Source organism: Citrus sinensis, chromosome 4, assembly GCF_022201045.2.
Source record: "Citrus sinensis cultivar Valencia sweet orange chromosome 4, DVS_A1.0, whole genome shotgun sequence".
NCBI lineage: Eukaryota > Viridiplantae > Streptophyta > Magnoliopsida > Sapindales > Rutaceae > Citrus > Citrus sinensis.
Genome location: NC_068559.1, coordinates 4,054,902 through 4,078,257, shown reverse-complemented (window position 1 = coordinate 4,078,257; position 23,356 = coordinate 4,054,902). Strand labels below are relative to the sequence as shown.

The window sequence follows — 23,356 nt, the reverse complement described above, 5'->3', positions numbered from 1 at the left end:
ATGTAGATGATATGCTAATAGCTTGCAAAGTAAGGGAGGAAATAGAAGATTTGAAGAAGATCCTAAGCTCTGAGTTTGATATGAAGAATTTGGGGATTGCAAAGAAAATATTGGGGGTAGAAATTGAAAGAGATAGAGCTGCTGGTCTTATGTTCTTATCACAGAAGAAATACTTGACCAGAGTACTCCACTCATTTCAAATGCTGAACTCTAAACCAGTAGTGACTCCCTTAGCAGCTCATTTTAGGCTTAGTAACTTGCAATGTCCTAAAACAAGTGAAGAGAAGCTGGAAATGGAAGATGTACCTTATGCTAATGCAGTTGGATGCCTCATGTATGCCATGGTCTTAACAAGACCAGACATATCACATGCTGTGAGTGTTGTGAGCAGATACATGGCAACACTTGGAAATGAGCACTGGAAAGCAGTTAAGTGGATAATGAGGTATCTGTCTGGTACATTGAGCTGTGGCCTGGTGTATGGAAAAAATAAGGGAAGTTGTGAAGGTCTGCTGGGGTTTGTAGATTCAGATTATGCAGGGGACTTGGACAGGAGGAGGTCTTTAACTGGTTACATGTTCTTGTTTAATGGTTGTCTCGTGAATTGGAAAGCCACTCTGCAACATGTGGTAGCTCTGTCCACCACTGAAGCAGAATACACAGCTGCCACTGAGGCTGTGAAAGAGGCATTATGGCTACAAGGATTAATGAGAGAACTGGGGGTGAAACAGAAGACAGTAACAGTATATTGTGACAGCTCGAGTGCACTTCATTTGTGTAGAAACCCTGCACATCATGAGAGGACAAAACACATAGACATTAAACTTCATTTCATTCGAAATGAAGTATCCAAAGGAGCTGTGAAAATGTCCAAGGTTCATACAGATGAGAATCCTGCTGATATGCTTACCAAGGTGGTAACTACGGCTAAGTTCAAGGTGTGCTTGAGCCTAGCCAGCTTGGGTGACTGCTGATTGCCTGAGGTTTGGAGAAGGAAGCAGATTGAGGAGTTTTGGTTCAAGGTGGAGAAATGTGGACTAAAATGGTGAATCCAAAACTTGAGCAAGTTATACGTCAGCGTTTTGTTAATGTTTAATGAGCTCAGGTATCACGAGCTTGGCATGTGGGTTACTTAAGTCTGAAACGACAGAGAATTGTGACGTTTTGAATAAAGGCTTAAGTAGAACATGTGGAGTGCACGTGAAGAGGAGAATCAAGTTAGTTAAGAAAGCTGTTAGTACAGGTGGCAAGAATCTGTGCATTCTGGAATTGATATCAGCCGTTATATAAGCTGGTTAATGGGGCAGCTTCATTATTGATCTAAGAGCGTGATAGAGAGAGTTAAGATAGAGAGAAAGCTTAGTCTTGTTCCTAGAAGTTAGCTCTTGTATTACTCTGTAAAGATTACTTGAACCATCAATAAAGCTTGCTCTGTGAGCTTCTCCTGTGGATGTAGATTGTGTTCTTCTGCACAATCGAACCACGTAAAACTTCTTCTTGTTTCTGAGTTTCATTAGTTTCTATTTTCGTTTCTTGGTTTCTTCTAATTACAACCATTTCCATTAAAGGCTCTGTCAACACTCAAAGGTCTTTATTTAGGGTCTTAGCATCTTGTTGGTTAGATTTGTGATCTTGGGCAGTGTATTGGGTTGTTCTTCATTTTCTAAAGCACCCAATTCACTACAATATATTTTGGCTTAAAATTATATTAGAAATGGGAATCAAGGCATATGGTTATGATCTTACAGAAAAGTGATCTGCAGATTAAGGTCTTTCGGAAGATGCCTTGTTCCTTCACGGCAACATATTTGCTTATCGACTGTTTATGCCTTTTGTGTCAAAAACTAAACAAATTTAGTGCTGATTCTGGTCCCTTGGAGCCTTGTTTTAGAAGAGTTCTTTCTTCAAAATTTGGCGTTACGGGAAATTCTCCAAGAGTGAGTTGCTTCTTCTTCATCCCTACAGCCACAAGTGAAGAATCCTTTCGATTTAAAGATTGCTTGTGGTGAAGCATAAGCATGGGTCTCATGATGATAATTGTTAAGATGCAGGTCACGGCTTTTGTGAATAATAAAGGTGCTAAGTACTTTCTGGATGCAGAATTGACTGTAAGAAGCATCATTCACTAATTTTACTTCATTTTATCAATAAGCCTAGAACTAGAAGATACGACTTACATGTACTTGTACAGGTTGTATAATGTTGCGATTTTCTCTATTGTTCTCTAGTCATTTGCAGAGAATTTCCTGGAAGACAAGCTTTCGAGGAAGTCTATTTCAACTTCAGATACAGTTCTCAGTCTTCCATCACATTCTTATTCCTCCATTATAACTTCCTCTCTAAATGCGAATCAGCTGAAACAGTGATGAAAAAAAAGTTGGCCATTAAACCATGAAACTTTTTATCAATTACTCTCACAGTCCTAGTATATGTTTGGCACATCGGATTTTTATCTTTTTCAATAAAACTATATATGTCTAATACGAAGGATAGCATTAGCTGGTGATGGATCATCTCATGACAGCACAAAAGTATGAGAATGAAGCGGCAGCCTTGGAATAGCTTCCGGAAGACAACGTCAAGTTTTACAAATTCACATTGCAAAATAGGCAGGCGACTTCTACTATGTTTGTGACAATATCCAAGAACTAGAAGCCAAACTCAGCTCCCTCAAAGTTAACGCATTGAACCTCAAAACTATTTCTTTGCTCTTTGCTTGATGGTTTATAATTCTAATTTTCGAGTCAACTTTCTTGCAGTATTCTCCTGGTTTCGTTCACAGCTTTCACTATAAAGCTTATCAATGTGTCTTGTTTTTTCTCGGTAGCCTCAATCACAATCAACCCTTCTCCAGTATTGAACAGTACTTGACATTTCTGAGTTCAGCAATCATGGCAAGACACTCCAGAATTTGCTTTGTTCTCTTCCTATCTCTTCTGGTTTCCTTAGGCTCCACACAACCACCCGCTCCGGCAGCACCAGCACCTCCAGCTCCTGCAACTCCAGCACCACCAACGCCACCTGCAGCTCCAGCAACTCCAGCACCACCAGCTCCCGCAACCCCAACGCCACCAGCTCCTGTAACACCCACACCTCCTGCTCCTGCGACGCCAACGCCACCTGCTCCTGCAACACCAACACCTCCAGCTCCTGCAACACCAACGCCACCTGCTCCAGCAACGCCAACACCTCCGGCTCCTGAAACACCAACGCCACCAGCTCCCGCAACACCAACGCCACCTGCTCCTGAAACACCAACGCCACCAGCTCCCGCAACACCAACGCCACCAGCTCCAGCAACGCCAACGCCACCAGCTCCCGCAACACCAACGCCACCAGCTCCCGCAACACCAACGCCACCAGCTCCAGCAACGCCAACACCTCCGGCTCCTGAAACGCCGAGGCCACCAGCTCCTGCAACACCAACGCCACCTGCACCAGGAACGCCGACACCTCCAGCTCCTGCAACACCAACGCCACCCGCACCAGGAACACCAACACCTCCTGCTCCGGCAACTCCAACGCCGCCTGGTCCTGCAACACCAACTCCACCAGCTCCAGCAACACCAACGCCACCTGCTCCGGCAACTCCAACGCCGCCTGGTCCTGCAATACCAGCACCTCCAGTTCCTGTAACGCCAACGCCACCTGCTCCGGCACCGCCAGCCGCACCACCAGCTCCTCCAGCTCCACCTCCAGCAGACAATGCTCGTCCTTCAACAAAGAAAGGGGGCGGAATGAGTGGTGGGCAGAAGGCGGGAACGGTGATCGGAGTGTTGGCGGGGGTATCAGTGATTGGATTTTGCGGGATGATGTACAAGAAACGTCGAAGTAATGACAGAAGAGAGCGGCTTGGACGTGCCACCAGGACTGGAAGTGCAATGCTATGAGCAGAGTCTTGGGTGCCAGTGAAAATTCTCAAGTACATGCAAGAGGCCTTTCATGAATTCCATTTGGTTTATTTTTTGTTCAAAGTTGAATTGTTAGAAAATTACTCAACCAATAAACTTTTTTTTTCTTTTATTCAATTACACAGAATATAAATTTTATGTTACTAATATTCTTCTAAACATTCAGAAGCCAAGTATAGTTCATTCTGGACTCAAATATTGACGTAGTTCAAATCTCGGTAAATTGTTACGTACTTTTAAAAGAAAAAAAAATCAAAATGGTCTAATAAAATATACTTAAACGCCTAAAATTGAATTTCCCCTTTACTTCAATTGCAACTGGCATAAAATTAAACCATTCATACCGTGACACGAAATAAAATTAAATTAACTACGGATGGATATTTTAACCGGTTGTTACCAGAAACTCGTCTATAAATAGAAGCTCACCCAGGAGAAACAAGAACTTTTGGCAAATGGTAAGCTTGGAGTTCATAAGTTTTAAATTAATTATAGACCAAGGATATCAGTGAGTTATTTGATAAAATTACAAGGGGTAAATGAGTCATAAAATAATTTTAGCAGTTAGACAACTGAGAAACATCGTGTTTGCTGTTTCAGATTGTTTAATTTCACTTCGGATTCAACACAGGTAGTGAAGTGAAGTCCCACGTACACATATCATTTGTCGTGAAATCTCGACCAAACACGAAGACCGGTTCCTTAGGCAAGTCTCTCTGTCTCTCTGCTTCTCTTGATTCCGTACACTAGTATTGCAGTTATTTTCTTTGCTTGTGATCACGGTATCTCTGTATCTGCAACAACAGATAACTAAATTTCTTGCTTTTGCTTCTTCATTTATGCCAATAACATTAAAAGAACCCTTTTTTTTTTAAGTCAGCAATTCTTGATTTAACATTCTAAATGGATTTGGGTATTTTCGTTCAAACTCTAAGCTGAAAATTTTTTAGGATTGGGTTTGTTTAGTTACGTTCACATGTGTTATCAATAAATTTGGACGTGTTTTTGTAATATGTAGTGATCTGAGTTGAGAAGCTGTGGCTAATTTTGTGGCAATGTGAGGAACAGTAGATGGTGCATTGTTTAAATAGGTGTAATTTGTATTGGAAATATCATTTGATTCTGGTGCTCACTGTCTAACTTGGTTCCAAAATAAACATTCGATCTGTTCTTATTGGCTTAGAAAATATTGTAGGTGAAAAACTTGCAACTGACCTTGCTGCTTTTAGTTTTTAAAGATCCTTGCATATGTGTGAACGAAACCGTAAGTCTGTTAATGAATTATTTTGGCTTTCTCTATGGCAAAACTGCTTTGTTTATAGTGTTGATTGGCTCTATTTCGCCGTTGTGTGCCAATTCAGACTAAATAACAAGCTCTGAATCTCCTCCATTTTGCCAATGAAATTCCCAATCCCATTAATGGTAAATAAAAATATAGTATTCCCAGCCAAGTGCATAAATATGTGGCTATAGGAAGCTGTGTTGCTGAGGTCTATCTAGTTCTAAATATACAAGCAATTCCTTGTTTAGTTGTAGATTCTTTGTATGAGAAAATTTTATCACGACATTTACTGTTCTAGCTGATTTCAAGTAACTCTTCACTGTTGCAAGGAAGTTTCAAAATTTGTTTTCATTATTTTCGATTTATGCAGTTTTCTTATAACCATTTAAAAGTAGTTTCCATGGGAATGTCCTTAATTGTGCTTATATCTATTCTTTGTTTCTCATTTCTTTGCAGCAGTATCAGAAATTATATAAAGTATGGAAGCCAGCTGGGTACAGAATGGAATTCAACTGTTGCTAGCTACAGAACAAGAAGCTCAGCAAATTGTCAATACTGCCAGAAACAGCAAGCCTCTCTTCTTGTTTTCTATTTTATCATCCTTTTTCAAAAATGTAAGATGTCTGTACTTCTTTTTCACCTTAATTGTTATTTTTGATACTATTATTGTACTTAACAGACTTGCTGTTGCTGAAAATCATGTTTGTCAGTTGCTTTGTACAAAATGATAATGGCTGTAGGGTTTTGTGATGAATATTACACTCATTGTTAGTTCGTTTGTTTACCTCTTAAGATCTGTCTACTATCAATTTTCCTTCTCTTAAGGAGAAATACAGATCTTTCTTTTCCAATGGAGACCCCGCCTTCCTATGAGATGAGATATTGAGCAAACCTGCCTTAGAGGAGGTTGGAAAGGGTTTCCGATACTTATTCCGCCTAATCCCTTTGTAAGAGGTGAGACTGAGTCTCTCGGTCTTGACCTGACCTCAAAAAATCAAAGAGAGAAAGAGATATAACTGTTTCTTGTGGTATGTATGGCTGATTATACTCATAGCCTTTCTTTGAAGCTTGGTTCCACTGAGAGATTTGCAAGCACAATCGCAGGCACTGCTGAATCACCTAGTTGGGTTGAGTGCTATAATGATGGCACCACTTGTCATTCGAGTCCTTGATGCTTACTTCTGTTTTTTTTTTTTTTCCAGCAAAAATGGCTAGATTAAAGCAGGCCAAAGAAAAGACAGAAAAGGAGGTTGCTCTTCGGTTTCAAGTTGAGGCTGACTTTGAGAGAAAGGTTCCAGGGGTATATGAATTTAAATTTTCGATGCATGAGAATGGGTTACTACCCCCAATATTCAAATCTCAGTTCTGAGTTTACTACACATAAATGCCGGATGGGAGCAAATATATTCTTGAAGTAATGTTTGTCCGTAATGACGTGAACTTGCAGGCATCTGATAGGTTTATTATTCTTTGTCTCAAAAGCTCAGATGATTCACAAATAACTGAGTTTTTGTTTTCATTTTCATTTCTCAAGTCCTTTTTTGTATGCATGAATTAATGAATTTTGCAGGTCACCTTATATCACCTTGATTTTCTGTCATGCAAATACTAACTAGAATCGGCTCATGCATTGTCGAAGACAGTAGTGGGGACTACGGTGCAAATGTGAAGTGGCTTGAGCATGAAACAGAGGAAAAGAGCCATTACCTGAAGACACAGGCTGCATGAATAAACTATGATGTTGTGCCGATGCTGCCGAAGCACACGACAACTGTGAAGAACTAGGATCTTGTCTAAGCTCAATGGCCTAAATATCTCTGCGATTTTTTCATTCAACATCAATTTCCAGATTGGCGATGATTAGTTATTATTTGTACGTCTTTTCTTTAATTTATTATGAGATATTTCTGGTTGATTACTTTCAATGAATAAGAAAATTACTGCCCCTAAAACCAGTGCCAATGCTAATTGATATTTACAGATGCAACTTCTAGAATCCGATGATAATTTTGATGGTTATTAATAATAATAATAGTTAAATTTTACCTATACACTTAAAACTAGAAACTCAGCAACAAACGTTTAAAAGCTTAAGAGCTCAGAAGCTCTATAAAGATCAAACAAGACTCAAATAAATTCATAACAAAAAGTTCAGACTTAGCTGAAATGATATAAAATATTGAACTCCAGAGTTGATGGGGGCATTTTCCTGAGAAACACCCCTCCAAAAATAGGCGTATGCCGCTTTAAGCGGCGAGCACACGGTATTCTTTAGTAAAAGGCGAAAGAATAGTTCGCTCTGTGCTCACCGCACGGCTCCGTGAAATTAAACGGCGAAGAAGCATTTCATTTTGTAAGGGGGAGCTACTTACCGCTAGCTCTCTCGCTTTCAATATGGGATTTGATACTCCTCCTTGCCATCCACTTTCTTTGAATTTTTGTGATTTTTCCAGTTTTATTCATTAGGTTTAATACCCTTGACAATTGACAACAGAAGGATCTGCACTTCGTACTTCTTTGTTAGAATAGAAACAATTATTCGCAATACAACTCCGAGTTAGATAATTCGTTGATGAACTTAACCGACTTCACTGCTTTTCTCAAGAGAAAGATAGTCATCACATGCTGCTTTCCATTTTCTGAAATCACTTCAGAGTTTAGACGGTGTCAAAATACTTACACATGTTATCATTTTCATTTTTCGAGTTTTGATTCCAAGATATTCTTTGTTAACGTTCTTTTAACATAACTTTGCTTCTCCAAATGCAGCATATTTAGTTGTATCTTTGCTAGAATTGCCACAGCATAGCAGCCACGGAAGAAAATCTAGGGCAGAAAAAAATTTCATAATCAGAATCTGCAAAAAAAAAAAAAATGGGAGTCTGTCAGACAACCGTGTGACCCCCCCAGCCAGGGAAACCCAGCTGAGAACGATCCTCTACAGCCTCAGCAACCTAGGGATCAGTGAGAGCCGTTAATCACGCTCGGATCACACGATCATAATTCATCCACCAGACTTGATATCCTGTCTCCTTAGAACTCAAGGACACAGACGTACGAGCCTATAGAACAGATCCTGTTCAAGTAAGGTCGTGGGGGGTGAGTTGTGCATCACATGATAAATATTCTTCTTTTGCTGCTCAACTTTTCCATGTGGGATAAAAGGCCAAAAGGTGTCAATGTGTCATTAATTTAGGCTCCCTTGCCTCTCTTGGGTTGAACTTATTTGCAGTTTCCACTAGGGGTGGGCAAAATACCCGACCCGATCCGACCCGAAAAAGGTCGGGTTCGGGTCGGATCGGGTTGTTATGGCAACCCGATCGGATGAGGAAGAGCCAATCCGATCGGGTTGTGATCGGGTCGGTTTAAACCCGACCCGATCCGAATACCCGATCGGGTCTTCCCCAAAAAAAAAAAAATCACTCACCCATTACACTTTACACTTTACAATACACGCACACTGCACACCAAACGCAGATGGCAAAGGGCAAACCTCACAGCTCACAACAATTCACACACTGTGAATTGTGAAACACACAAACAACAAACAGAATAGAACCAATCTGCTGTGAGTGCTGCCGAAACCAAAGGCCTGAAGTTTGACTCTGCCGAAACGAAATATGCTGCCGAAACCGACACCCAACAGGCGATCTGCTGCCGTCTGCTGTCGCGATCTATGCCGCGATCTGCTGCCATCTGCTGCCGCGATCTGCTGCCATCTGCTGCCGCGATCTGCTGCCGCGATCTGCTGCCATCTGCTGCCGCGATCTGCTGCCATCTGCTGCCATCTGCTGCCGCGATCTGCTGCCATCTGCTGCCGCGAACTGTGCCGTGAGCTGTTGCCATCTGCTGCCGCGATCTACTGCCACGGGCTGCTGCCGTGAGCTGCTGCCATCTGCTGCAGTGGCTGAAGCCTCCAACCCGACCCGAACTCGTTTTGAAGATTTGAAGTTTCATAATTTCAAATTCAATATTTCATGGTATATATATATAGTTTAATAGTTATTTAAATCCAACCCGATCCAACCCGAACGTAACCCGAATTAGTGACCCGACCCGATCCGACCCGAATATAATTCGGGGCGGATCGGGTCGGGTCATTAATTCGGGTTACGTTCGGGTTAATTTTTCTCTAACCCAAACAACCCGAAACCCGATCGGGTTGACCCGAACCCGATTTTGCCCACCCCTAGTTTCCACGACACCCTCTGGCCTTTGTGCATTCTCAATAATCAGTCTCTTTCAAATGACTGGAATGCACTTTTTACGTATTGTAGTTCACTGTATTAAGAATAAAATAAAAATGCTCTTTAATCACTGACCACCGTCAGCGCTTTATTGTTCTTGCTTTTGCAGCACAACTGGCTACTTTGCGCAATTCCTCACCCAAAAGAATAAATAATTATCATGGACTAGTTCCAACTTTCGTTGAGTTGGAAATGGGGAAATATCGTATATGCTCATCAAGCTCATCCCCATGATTGTGGTGCTTTCCGCTCGTTCAGTCCGAGAAGTGCATTGTTGGCAAAATTTGAAGTCACGAAACGCAAATGAATTTTACTGTTAGATATCAGAAAGGCATGCATTGAACAATATTTCTGTTCAAAGATACTTTTGAAGGTGAGCTCCATAAAAGCCTTTAATTCCCGCTCTGTCTACACAGGATTTGACATGGGTTTGTCCTTCGGGAATTGATACAGATAGTGAAAGAAATCAAGTTTGAAAAACTTAAGTGTTTGTGGCGAAAGGCACTTTGATGGTTTAATCATTCTGAAAACGATGGCCCCAGTGAAGTTGCTACTGCAGAGCAATATTTAAGCTGTTTTCCAGAAATTAAAGGCTCAAGATCAGCCAATTTCTTCATATTTTAAAACACAGGCACGATCAAGAATAGTCCTCAAATTATTCCAGCTGGAAACCAATCTACAAAACAATCCGAAAAGGACTCGAACAGAACAATCAATTCTGGATTCACGGTAACTCTGCTGATGGGAGTTCAAGTGTAATCATTTTGTGCGCCCTTGTTGCATAGCAGACAGTGTATAATATATTCTTACAGATCAAAATATTGTCAAACAACACCAAAACTTTTAAAGTCACCAAACTTCACGAATCCCCTGCCCCATCATCATAAATAATATTCTATGATCAAAACACTATTTTTCAACCTCCTAGCAAGAGTGCACAGATGACTTCAAAGAAAATTCTGATAAAGATTTCTTCAGTGGCTTGTTATCTTTCGGTCGCCTTGGCGGGCATGTTCATTAACATTTTGACGTGAATGTGTTAGAGAAATATAATACATGTGATTAACATTTGTATAAACGAGCAAAAGGAAAACATGTTTCCATTGGGTTGAACAGAAGCATTTTATAAACTGAAAAAATTAGATTTTGATACCCAGTTCTACATTTTGCGTCTACCAATTGGATGCCATGAGTCGTGACATCAGAATAGAGGCTCTCCAATGTCTTGAGTCTTTAAATCAGATTAGAGGCTCGACAAAGCCTGAAAAGAATTAAACTTAGAATCGATTGGGTTATTTCTGAAGAAATAGTCCTCCAAAAATAGGCGTACACCGCTTTAGGCGGCGAGCACACGGTATTCTTTAGTAAAAGGCGAAAGAATAGGTCACTTTGTGCCCACCACACGGCTCTATGACATCAGTCGAAACAGAGCCGTCTCATTTTGTAAGCGGGAGCTGCTTACTGTTGGCTCTCTCGCTTCGATGTGGGATTAAGTTTTTCCTTTTCTTGTCATCTTACTCTTCACAATCACAGCATCATAATTCATCTACCAGAGGCCCAGAGATAGAGTATCTTCCAATGATAGTCTTGTTTGATATTTGAAAAAAACTGACGAAGAGTTCTAGTAAGGTCTTGATCTCTACTGTGAGCGTCAGCTCATTAAAACTTCACCTGGAGAGTGGAGACTATACATTGTCCACGTGGGACGAAAAAAGGCTAGTTGGCAACTTGGCTTCCATTGGATTTTTTATTGGTCGCCACTTTCATATACGCAGTATAAGAGATCGTAATTGGCACACAATCTTTGACTGCTGGAGTGCTGATTGAATTGAACCATACAAAATAAAAATACTCACCTAGTACCCTTTCTGTGAACTATTCCTAAATAATGCCTCGGGCGGGGCCGCCGTGCCCTTTCTTCACAAAAACATAGCCTTTCCAATTAATTTTTTCAACAATATCTCATGAAGAGATATAAAAATGACTTGTAAAATGAAAAGTGAAAAAATCTCTAATTTTATAGATCATAAAAGCTTGAAAGAGTTAATATAAAGCCAAAAAAAAACCTTTATTTTTTTTGGCATAAAAACATTACTTTATGCCTCATTTTTTCGCACGTGAGTTGTATTGTATTTAATATTTACCCGTAGATAAATTAAAAATTTCCCACCACCTACCAGCAAAGTCCACCCACCCAAAAAATAAAAAATGAAAAATGATTGGATTATGAAGAAGACCAGAAGAGGGAAAAAGGGTTGGTGAGTTCGGCAATTTTTATTTTTTTTTTAATTAACTCAACTAGCAAGCAACGACCCAACTTCACTAATCTCACAAACCAACCCACAGCACCCACCAACCCTTTCCAAAATAATTACATAACAAAAAGCTCGAATCTTTCTTCATTTTCAATCTCAATGGCTTCTTCTGTTGCATCAAAAACGTTTCTTGCAGCTCCCAGAACTGATGGGTCGTTGGGTTCCCTTCTGCCGTCGGATCTTCGACGACAACTCCCATCACCTAACGTCCAAATCTTGATCCGCTCTCGTACCCCAAAGAAGCTCCGTGAGTTTGAGGCTCTCTCTCTTTATGTGGAATGCTGTGTTTTCAGTTTTTCGTTTACTTATGTTGTTAGTTTGATGCGTATCAATAACCAATTACTGATGTTTGAATATTTGAAGTTCATAGAAGTTTCTGCTGATGAGCTGAAAAATTTGCCATTTTGTTTAGAAATTTTTATTTACAGCTAGAGTTTGCATTTGTTTATATGAAATTTGTATTGGCTCTGTTATTGTTACAGCATTATCAACTTCGAAGGATGTGATAGGAATCAAAAGTAACCATATCTTGTTTAAGAGTTATTGGTCTTGTAGCTTTCGATTAACCCCAAGTTGCCATATTGTTGATCAGTAATCACTATTATATCTTTTTCCAATAAATGATGTCCTTGTTAGCTGTAGAATTCGAATTGGATCTGATTAGAGATCCTTTTCTTTATGAAACTTGAGGACCGACGTCTCCAAGCACAATGTAAGACAGTTGTTATCTTGTGGCAGTCAGTCCATGGTAGAAGATATACAAATTGAATTCATGGATTTGTGGACTTGTTTGTTGTCATTTGTTCATGCTAGTGGAAGATAAAGGAAAGCCTTGTCTCAAAGCTAATTTGATTTCTGTTCTTAGAGTCGTAGAGTATGATTGGCTTTAAAAGCTTTTAAGTCCTCACATCTTGGATACCTGCAGAAGTAAAAGCAGCTGGGAGTGCATTTGGAACATATTTTCGTGTCACAACATTTGGAGAGTCTCATGGAGGTGGTGTTGGTTGTATTATTGATGGTTGCCCTCCCAGGATCCCTCTTTCAGAAGCTGATATGCAGGTTGACCTTGACAGAAGGTAGCATTTTTGTTATCGCTGCTGCCTTTTGTGCTTCATTTTCCATTGTGCATTATCTAACATACCAGCAGTCAAGAATTTAAACTGTACAATACATTTAACCTTTGTGTTCCTATTTGTTGTTGCATGTTTCATTCATCTCTATCATGTTAAAATTTTCCCTAAAAAATTGTCCAAGGATTAATGTTAAAAATTGTGGTGTCCAGGAGGCCAGGCCAGAGCCGAATTACAACACCTAGAAAGGAGACTGATACATGCAAAATATATTCAGGAGTTTCTGAAGGTCTGACTATTCAAAATACTTTGCCTGTTTATTGTTCTGTTGTATAAAAAGAAGCAAATACTTTGTTTCTTTCAATTTTATAAATTGACTGTTTTATGAAAAAAAATTACTGCAGGGGTGACCACTGGAACACCCATCCATGTATTTGTACCTAATACTGATCAGAGAGGACATGTAAGTATTCTATGCCAGAGGCTGATGTGAGCTTTTTTCTGTGTTAATTGCTTTCCAAAGATCATTTTTTAGGATTTATTTTCATGTTTTTCCAGTTGCATTATTTATTTGTAATGTTAGCTTAGTATTCTGGGATGGCTTCATTTCAGGTCTCAAAATTGTGTATAACAAGAAAATATCACTGTTGTCTTGTAGTTCATGGGATTTTCCATTATACCCCTCTTTAATAAATGAAATAAGCTAAAGTAGCTGTAAGGCAGTTATTTTGCAAATACTAAAATGATTAGGTGTCTATAGGCGAATCTAGAGATTCATTTTAATTTTGATCACACAATTTGATTGTAATGCATATGAAGTTCATGACAGAACTACACATATGCCTGAGAAACACTTCACTCAGTTGATATGTGAATTTTTGTTTTAATAGTAGAAGGCCAATAATCATGTAATTGTATTTCCAGGATTACAGTGAAATGTCAGTAGCTTACAGGCCATCTCATGCAGATGCGACTTATGACATGAAGTATGGTGTGAGATCAGTACAGGTACTAATTTCTAGATTCATCATAAGATAAAAAGTTAAAATTTTATGAATTGGAATTTGTTGGCCCCGATTCATTTGATTTCAATGTGTGTAATTGAAGGGTGGTGGTAGATCTTCAGCTAGAGAAACCATTGGAAGAGTTGCACCAGGAGCTGTTGCAAAGAAAATTCTGAAGCAATTTGCAGGAACTGAGGTCTGCCTTATTTCTCATGACTTGATGGTTGAGCTTCTTGTTAGTTTTAATTTTGTTGGCAATGATTCCAGAATTATACATAAAAATTCTAGTTGGTTCAGTACTGCTGAGATGCTTGTTTTTTGCATTTGATACCCTTTTCAAATTAAAAAATATGCCAAAGTTGAAGAATTTTCATTAAGTTAAGATATCATACTAGTGATTTTACCTCTCAATTAGATGTTGGTATTTGGCTATTTGGAATTCAGATTTCCTAATTCAAGTTTATAATTTTCTATTTGTTGGGCAAAAAAACCTTGGGATCCACTGGCTAGTGAGTTTGTCATAGGTTTATCTATATTTTTTATCAGAACTTTAACCATATTTTTGGACATAACATAATGATAAAGGAATGTTCTGTTCTGCTATTGATGGAATTTAGCCATGGTTTCTTGCTAAACCTTTCCCTTAATGTTTGTGCCTTCAGATTCTTGCTTATGTCTCTCAAGCGCACAATGTTGTGCTTCCGGAGGACGTGGTTGATCATGAGATGCTGACACTTGATCAGGTATAACTGATATTAAATCATAAGATATGCATTTTCAAAGCAGTAAATATGTAATTGCTGAGAGGCACGCCTGAAATATTTTTAGAGTAATGGTATATATGCATGTATCAGGTACTCTCTCATTTCATTGCATGTATGCTTTTTGATTATTCTAGCTTCTCAAAAGCTTGGTTGAAATATTTTAGTTCTTGATTTCAAAAGGGTAAGACTGTTCTTGTGACTCTCCTTCTTATGGAAAATTCCTTTAATTTTCGTAAAGGAATAAAGGCTAAAACTCTCTGGAAAGCAGTGTCAGCTCTATTTTCGATAAGATGGCAGGAAATAAATTTTGTATTTTCTAGGAGGAAAATGTGGATATGCTAAAGAATTGTGGGGAGTTCATCTTCTGCCTTCACATTTGCTTCAGTTTCTAAGGATTTCCAACTTCCAAGATTCATCTTTGTTTATCTTTATTAATGGTTGGGAGGGGGTTTTTAGAGGTATCAAGCTGGTCTAGCCTTGTAGAGGGTGATTAGGGTATATTTTATAGCACAGACAAATTTTAGCTTTTCGCTTACTTGGTGGACTGCTGGTCCACTTCACTATATTGACTCTTTATCTTTAATATAATTTTGAGTTTCTTATAAAAAGAAAAAAAGAATGGTGACACTATGTTGTTGTCGTTGGCTGTGTTAAATAACATGGAATGTGCTTTATCATTGGGTTCTTTGCTTGCTTCGGTTGATACTATTTATCTTATTTTGAACTGTTGCATCTTGTCCATTTCTCTGGATCCCTTTTATGACATTTCGTTATGAGTTCCTTATCACCCTAATTATTTTCTGAATGTTCCTTATCAGGTAGAGAGTAACATTGTCAGATGTCCGGATCCTGAGTATGCTGAGAAGATGATTGCTGCAATTGATGCTGTCCGAGTGAGAGGGGATTCTGTTGGTGGTGTTGTTACATGCATTGTTAGGAATTGCCCTCGTGTATGCTCTATCTAGCTCTCTCACTCACACATACACACTCTTTGCAAATGGTCGCATGCACTTCATTTATGTCCATGTTTTCATGCACAGATTATTATGCATATGTCAATGTATACACGTCAATTGTTGCCAGTTTGAAAGTTCTTCATTTTGTGGCTTTTATACCTTATGTGGATGTTCTGCTGAGGGTTGAAGTACTTCTATAATTGTATGCCAGGGACTCGGTTCACCGGTTTTTGACAAACTTGAAGCCGAACTAGCTAAAGCCATGATGTCGTTACCTGCTACTAAGGGCTTTGAATTTGGTAGTGGGTTTGCAGGTTGAGAATTTATTTGCTACTTTGTATTTATTGGCCTTCTTTTATAAATTGAGCTGGTTGGCCGGAAAATGATTACTTGAAATGCAATTACATGCATGCATTTTCTTTTTAATGAAATTTTGATGAAAATCTTTGCAGGTACTTTTTTGACTGGTAGTGAACATAATGATGAGTTCTACACGGATGAATTTGGAAATATCAGGACAAGAACAAATCGGTCTGGTGGGATTCAGGTATGTGCTTACTAAAAGTGATTTGTTTCTCTCATCTCGGAAGTAAAATGTTAGAAATGTGTTATACCGAGCAGGATTTTTATGTTGGCTTGCAGGGAGGAATATCAAATGGGGAAATCATAAACATGAGGATAGCTTTCAAGCCAACATCTACAATTGGCGTAAGTTTGATCTCTCTGCCTCTCTCAATAAAGACTAACTCTCATGTTGGCACCACATTGCCTATAGTCATGTAGAGCCTGTGTTTTATACTGTTTCTCTGGATCTGCAGCAAGCCTTCTTTTGCGCTGTTGGTGCTTTTGCCTACTCGTTAATGCTCTATATGGTTGCTTGATATTTTCATTACCACATATCTTTCATATCCATCTTTGTTCTTGACATTTTCTTGGCAATACTATTAAGGAACTGCAGGTCTTGAACCTTAATCTTGATATATGTTTGTCATAGAAAGCCAATGGTGTCATTTTTTCATTATTAATAACGTTATGAACACCACCTTGTTGACATGCAGTCAAGAGTGCTTTTTCTTGCTTATCCATCTTAATCCTTTAACTATGATTGCCATATGGTTGTAATTTCTTAATGTGATAGATGGTTCCTTTGATTATGATTCTTGTGCCATGAATTCTTGTCCTAGTTTTGCAGCTCTTATTGTTGCTTCCTATATTATTAAATCGACATTTTGAACAAAATCTTCCATATGGGGTATTAGTAAAAGAGGTGCTGCTAGTGCTCTTGTACCTACATATCCACTTTTCATATCACGTCTGAAATTGTTGTTGTCATATATACTCCTTTTGTGGAGTCAACAAATTGTCTATGTGCTTTGTTCATACTTTCTTGCTGTGTCGGTAAAATTTACCGCACGGCTTGCTTTAACTTTCTACTTTGCACATAGCTTAAGATATTTGCCTGTTTCCCTTTTATATAAGCCTGTTTAAAGCACTTGTTATTAGATTCTTGAAACATTCATTCTTAAAAGTTTAAATGATTTGTGATACTTTTGCAGAGAAAACAGAATACAGTGACGAGAGAGAAGAAAGAGACAGAACTTATAGCCCGCGGTCGTCATGATCCTTGTGTTGTCCCACGAGGTATGTACTTGTTTGGTAGATCTACACTTAATTTATTATGTAGTCCTCTCTTGATATCAAAAATTTTTCCTCAATGGTTCTTCCAATTTCCTATATTATCCACCAAATCAAGTGACAGCAGTATATTTCCTCAATGGTTCTCCCAATTTCTTATGGTTTCCCAAATCCTTGAGAATTGTTATCTGGTTTCCTTTGAGATGGCAGTAAATATTGTATAGTGTAATAGAAGTGTTTTTAAATGTCACCCAATCTCATGTTTTACGGAAATTAAAATGGTAAGTTTGTACGAAATGGAAAAAGAAATCTCACTCATGTGTCTTTGTGGCTTTGCTGTGGCAGCGGTACCAATGGTCGAAGCCATGGTAGCTTTGGTGCTCATGGACCAATTGATGGCACAGCATGCGCAATGTCATCTGTTTCCGATCAATCCGGATTTGCAAGGAACGATGAAGTTGCCAGAGCTTGAGCCAGCGCCAGCCAACTTTCAAATGTGAAAGGTAATGAAGCACTAAGCTAAGCATCATTGCCACTATCCTTGATTTGAGTTTTTTTTCCAGTTAATGTGAGGCACTTTGGCATTGCGAATCCAAAATGTTCATTACCTTCACTCTTTTTTTTTTTTTTTCCCGATAAAGAGTGTTTTCGTTGTAATTCATGATTAATTAGGATGTTACAACCCCCGGATTCCTTTGCGTTTTGTTGTAACATAAAAATACACAATAAATTATTTTGTAGAAGCAATAGTATTTGCCATTATTTATTGGGAATCAAGTTATTGCGGATCATTGATTCGAAATTTTCATTGGGCATTATGATTCGGCAAAAATAATTTTGAGTAACAACACCAGCTCTTCTCAAACTTGATATATACTGATTTCTTTTTGATAGAGATTTCTTAATTACTTTGTGGATTTCTCTTTGATGCGGTATGTATTTTTGTAGTATTGATGGTGGGATTATTGTGGATCCTCAAATTTAAGTGATTTAATCTTAGCCATTCATCCAATGTAATTTAATATAATGATAATTAATTAATTAATTAATTAAAAAGTTCTAATTTCTTTATCCAATTTGTGTGCATCCACTTTTTATTAGTACAATTTCATCAATTTAAAAATTTCTTATCATCTAGTAAATACAGTAACCAAATAATTGCCAATATAAATATTATTAATCCAGAGAGAACTAACTAACTACATCCAATCAATATCTAGGAATGCGTTTAGAATAATACACAAGTAAATTACTTAAACTTCGGCAACTAAGAGAAAATCTGCGAAGGTCCTATGACAATGACATTGACACAAGATATCTTTTGCTTGCTGGAATTGAATCCATTGTTCCTCTTCGATTGTTAGAACAGATACCTTATTGTGCAAACTTTGAAATAGGTCTCTTATTATACAAACCTTTAAATAGATCTCTAACTGTTGTGAAAGCATGGTGAATGACAAATTGCAGCTTAATTGAGACTCTTTAACTTTCAAAACCCACTTTATATTTCAATTATATTTGAATACACTATCTTTATCTAAACGAATATGCACACATAAACATTATGCAACGAAACTTACTTAATGTGTCATGAATTCAATAGAAGAATTTTTCAAGAACTCAATTTCAAATAAAAGAATTTGAGATGTTTTTTATCCTATCTCTTATTATTTTTATTTTTAAATTTAAAATCAGTTTGTTAACTAGCTATATTATTTTGAAAATGATTAAAATTTTTTTATTAATAAAGATTAAGTGTATCATTGATTAAACCGAACAGTACATATTTCTTACATTCTTAATACTGCAAAAAAAAAAAAAATACAGCATTACTGTTATACAGAACTGTTACTGATATTACAATTATTATTTACAAACAAATTATACAATTGAGACCTTCATGGCATGTACTCCTCTGAAGAGCTGCCTAGATTCTTTAAACTTTTTTTAAACCCTCTTAAATATTCAAGGGTTGTCCACTCTACTCACATTTCGTGAGGGATAGGTTGGCTCTACCCTCTTAAATATTCAAGGGTTGTCCACTCTACTCACATTTCGTGAGGGATAGATTGGCTCTACCCTCTTAAATATTCAAGGATTGTCCATTTTACTCACATTTCGTGAGGGATAGACTGGCTCTACTCAATTATTTGATAATTGAGGGAGGATTAAAATTAACATTCATAATACTTTTATGGAGAGTCGAACCCTTGCACTCAACATTGTAAGTGTAAGGGTTCTCCCACTGGGTCAAATGTCCATTGGTATAGAGGACATTTATTTGATTTCACCTAATAAACAATTTATCAGGCTGGGTGTACTGAGAAATAGCAAGGAGTGCATTTAAGATTACTCTACTTCGTTTTTGTTAAATCCAGCCCAATGCTTCTGAACGCGAACTTTCCTTTAATCATTAAGGGCCAAATTGCTAATACTTCTCCAAGGTGAATTGGGCGTTCAAGTTCTTACATGGACTTCTTTTCCTATATTTTAATTGAGTAAATATTTCTCAGATTAACTGCGAAAGTAAATTTTTTTTTTTTAACTAATGCCCGACAGATTTTTATGCTATATATACTGTAAAATCTACGTATTTGAACTCCCAATAAATTTGAAATTACTATATATCAATAGATAATTACAATTCGGACAAAAGAAAAAAAAAAGGTGAAAATGAAGACATGAACTCATAATTTGGAAGAAACTCCAAACCTCCAACCGTTTTGAACTTCTTGTGCTCAAGTAGATGACAGTTTTGTCTTTGACAAAATCACTTGTTACATCATGTTCCATTTCCTGTCAAAGAAAAAATTTGGCAGCACTTGTTCAACAACTTTTGCTGTGCTGCGTATTCAAAATCGAACAGCAGCAGCAAAAACAATCTCTTTCCTTCTCTTTCAACTAGTTTTCTGTTAAAACGCAGACAAAAGTAGCTACTGCTTGGATGCCGGAGGTGTAAAAAATGGTCAAACTTTTGCTGCTATACATTGAACCGAATTTATCTGTCTTCCATCTACTTTAAATCTGCCGCCCTAATACTTTGACCTAGAACATACATCCCCCCCCCCCCCCCTTAGGCTTAGCTTCTTGTCATAAAAATTTTGACTTGTTTTCAGTTAATTGTCTTGGTCCAACATCTAATCTTTCAATTTCATAAGCATTAGCATCTCTAGCTGTGGTTGTTAACTTTTATTTAAAGATTGGTCGTACGATGTTGCAACATCTGTCCATCAAGTAATATCATAATCATACAGTACAACAGCTGTATGATAATAACAGCCTCCGCCTCTCACATTCTATTGAAAATTTTGGAGCTCTCAATTATACCCTTTTTTTTTTTTTCGTTCTGTACAGCACACAAAGATTTGAATATTTAACCTAAAAAAACAAAAAAGGTCAGAATGGAGTGTTATCATATCAATTGAAGCAAAATTGACGAGCTCGTAAGTGAAGCAGTATTTTTCTTTTTTCCTTCTGCCAACATTAAACTACATGCTGAAAATTTGTAGTATTTCATGTTACAAATTATAATCTTGCATTAACAAAAACTGGAGAAACAAAAAAAAAAATTCCCTATACGTACCAAAATAATGGCGAAAGGCAGAACCTTCGTTGGAAAGTAACATGTCATAATCCAAATACTCTCTTGAAAGTGCCCAATACCTACATTTAGTTGTTCATAAGTCCAAAATTACTGGGAGGCTCTGTCTTTTATGTTGGTTGCTTTAGAACTCCTATTACTAAGATAATGATGTTTTAAAATTAGCAAAACACAATTTTTTTTTTTTTTTTTTTTTGCTATTCTTTTTTAGAGGTAAGGTAAGGTGGGTAAAAATATAAATTTTATTTTTAATAGTCAATCAAATAAAATTATTGAAAAATCAATCAACAAAATATAAATCGGTGGCTAGTTGAATAAAAATGTTTAAAACCTACTTAGTGAAGTTTTTGGAAACATAATCAATTTTTTTTTGGGGGGGGGGGCATATTGTTATAATATAAGAAGAGCAAAAAATTAAAGAAAAAGTTTTTATTATTTAATTTCTTAGAAAATATAGTAATTGAAAGCAAACACACAAGGTTTCCGACTACGGCACGTAATAGCAAATTACAAGACCACCGCACACGTGATTCTCGTTTTCCCCCATCATTCTCAGATTAATCGATTTCGCATCTTTTAATTGAATGATTCAGTATTTAAATTAATTAATTCACCTCTTTATCATTATTTATAATATATCTTGTTCGGTCGCATACGATATAATATAAGCTGAACTAACTTTTAATCATTTTCCCAACTACTAGACTCACTTTCATTATTCTTTACGTGGTTGCTGCCTCAATCTTTTATTCTCCTCTATTGATGATTTTTTTCTGTTTTTTTTTTTATTCTCTTCTTACTTCTCTCTCTTTCTCTTGCTTCTTTTTTCCTTAACAACAACAATAATAACCCACCAGTTTTTTTTTTCAAAATTAAGATAGACTTATAAATTATACTCTTTTTTTACCAGTCAATTTGCATTTATGCTATATTATGTTGCTTATCTTTTTTAATTAATTAATTTATTATTATTATTATTATTATTATTATTATTATTTACTTACTTATAGAGGTTAATATAGTATGTGATGTCGTGCGTGTTAATATATGATTAGATGTCTATTGAGTTTATAGTACACGAGCACTCTTAATAGTCAATCAAATATATATATGAAGATATTAATTAGTAGTTAGCAGTTAGTAATCTAATCATGTAAATATACATTTTATATATAAAAAGATAGTGAAATATAAAAGAAATCAGGTACTATAAAGTAGGGGAGGATCGACAAAAAGTACGAGTAATTGTCACTGATACCATTTTTTTTATTTAACAAGTTGTCTTGTCTGGATCGCTTTTGCAAAATCACAATCCTAATCCATTAAAGTAATAGTAGGACGTGTGTGGATAGGAGAATAGTCTCTAATTCTATAATAATACAACAGGCTAAAACTCTTTGATAATGAGAGCCATAAAGTAAGATTCCAAATTTGATAAAGTATGCCTTCCATTTTATATAATTTTATTTCTTAAGGTCTAAAAAATTAGTAATAAGAATGATATAATACATACTATATAATATGAACAAGGACGTTTATCTTTAACCCCGTGAACCGCATAATGCTTTTAAATTTAACTTGTATACATATGAAAATTATCATGTTCTGATGCAAATTTTAAAAATGTGGCTTTGAAATTAGCCGCCTTGTCCAGCTCTAATTTACACAATATTGTAGCCAGATATTGGCGATTAGTTTCAAATTTACATTTTGAAGTAAAATTTAAATTTAGACTAGATATGGTGTTTGTATGTGTATACTAAAATAATTGAAACTGATTAAGAGTGGAATAAAATGAGAAAGAAAGAGAAATAGGTTTAGAAAATTTATAATAATAATTAGATGATTATCAGGAGAGGACAACAATAACAGTAGAAGAATGGGCTACCAAACGTTGATATTACGAAGAAACAAAACTTGTAGGGTGTGTATATGATGATAAGTGTCCAATAATTCCATAATTGAATTGACCCAAGAGAAGCTGAGTAGCTGACAGAAAGGAACATACCCTTTACATATATTATAAATTTGATTTAACAAGGACTTAGCACCCGAAAAATAACTTTTAGCAAAATAATATAATTAATGCTATCACCTCATCATCTAAACTAGACGGTCCATATCGCTTCATTTTGATATTATTGGTGCAAGCACGTAAATAGCTAATTATTTTATTCAATCAAATAACTCGGAAACCTTTTATTTAGTTTCTTTGCTTAATCAAAATTTGGTTAAGCAATATTATCATATAACCACCGACAGACACGAATGAAGGCATTAATTATACATACTTTTTTTTCTCCATGTGATGTGAATAATAATAGTAGGAGTATTTTTAGCACTTATTGGCCACTATATATGCGAGTATGATTGATCAAATTTAGTAGAAAGACTATTTTTGTTTAGCACTAAAGATCATAAGGCAGTTAATTAATTAGCTTTCTTAATTGCAAGCCCTTATTATTCACCACATCTAGTCATCTATATTGATTGAAACATGTAATACTTTTTGTGGTCAACAACGTAAAGGATAAAAAAAAAAAAGGTAACAAAAAAGGGTTAAAGGAAATT

At 36.8% G+C, this 23,356-nt stretch overlaps 2 protein-coding genes and 3 non-coding genes across 5 annotated transcripts; 1 reads left to right on the top strand and 4 right to left on the bottom strand.

Moving 5' to 3' along the window:
• Positions 1-2,839: 2,839 nt before the first annotated feature.
• LOC107174882 (uncharacterized) lies at positions 2,840-3,928 on the bottom strand. Its single transcript, XM_015526104.2, has one exon. The coding sequence runs from the start codon at positions 3,926-3,928 to the stop codon at positions 2,840-2,842; it is 1,089 nt and encodes a 362-aa protein (XP_015381590.2).
• Positions 3,929-7,396: 3,468 nt separating this feature from the next.
• On the bottom strand, positions 7,397-7,511 carry LOC112496598 (U5 spliceosomal RNA). Its single transcript, XR_003063124.1, has one exon. It is a non-coding gene; the product is annotated as a U5 spliceosomal RNA (small nuclear RNA).
• A 561-nt stretch (positions 7,512-8,072) lies between these two features.
• LOC112499107 (small nucleolar RNA U3) lies at positions 8,073-8,287 on the bottom strand. The gene has a single exon (XR_003066633.1). It is a non-coding gene; the product is annotated as a small nucleolar RNA U3 (small nucleolar RNA).
• Positions 8,288-10,731: 2,444 nt separating this feature from the next.
• LOC112499081 (U5 spliceosomal RNA) lies at positions 10,732-10,848 on the bottom strand. Its single transcript, XR_003066607.1, has one exon. It is a non-coding gene; the product is annotated as a U5 spliceosomal RNA (small nuclear RNA).
• A 776-nt stretch (positions 10,849-11,624) lies between these two features.
• Positions 11,625-17,986, top strand: LOC102627582 (chorismate synthase, chloroplastic). Its single transcript, XM_006485798.4, has 13 exons — positions 11,625-12,002; positions 12,681-12,831; positions 13,038-13,114; positions 13,230-13,288; positions 13,750-13,833; positions 13,933-14,025; positions 14,492-14,572; positions 15,412-15,543; positions 15,761-15,863; positions 16,002-16,096; positions 16,192-16,257; positions 17,106-17,190; positions 17,530-17,986. The coding sequence occupies exons 1-13, from the start codon at positions 11,855-11,857 to the stop codon at positions 17,682-17,684; spliced, it is 1,329 nt and encodes a 442-aa protein (XP_006485861.1). The 5' UTR covers positions 11,625-11,854; the 3' UTR covers positions 17,685-17,986.
• The last annotated feature ends 5,370 nt before the right edge of the window (positions 17,987-23,356 follow it).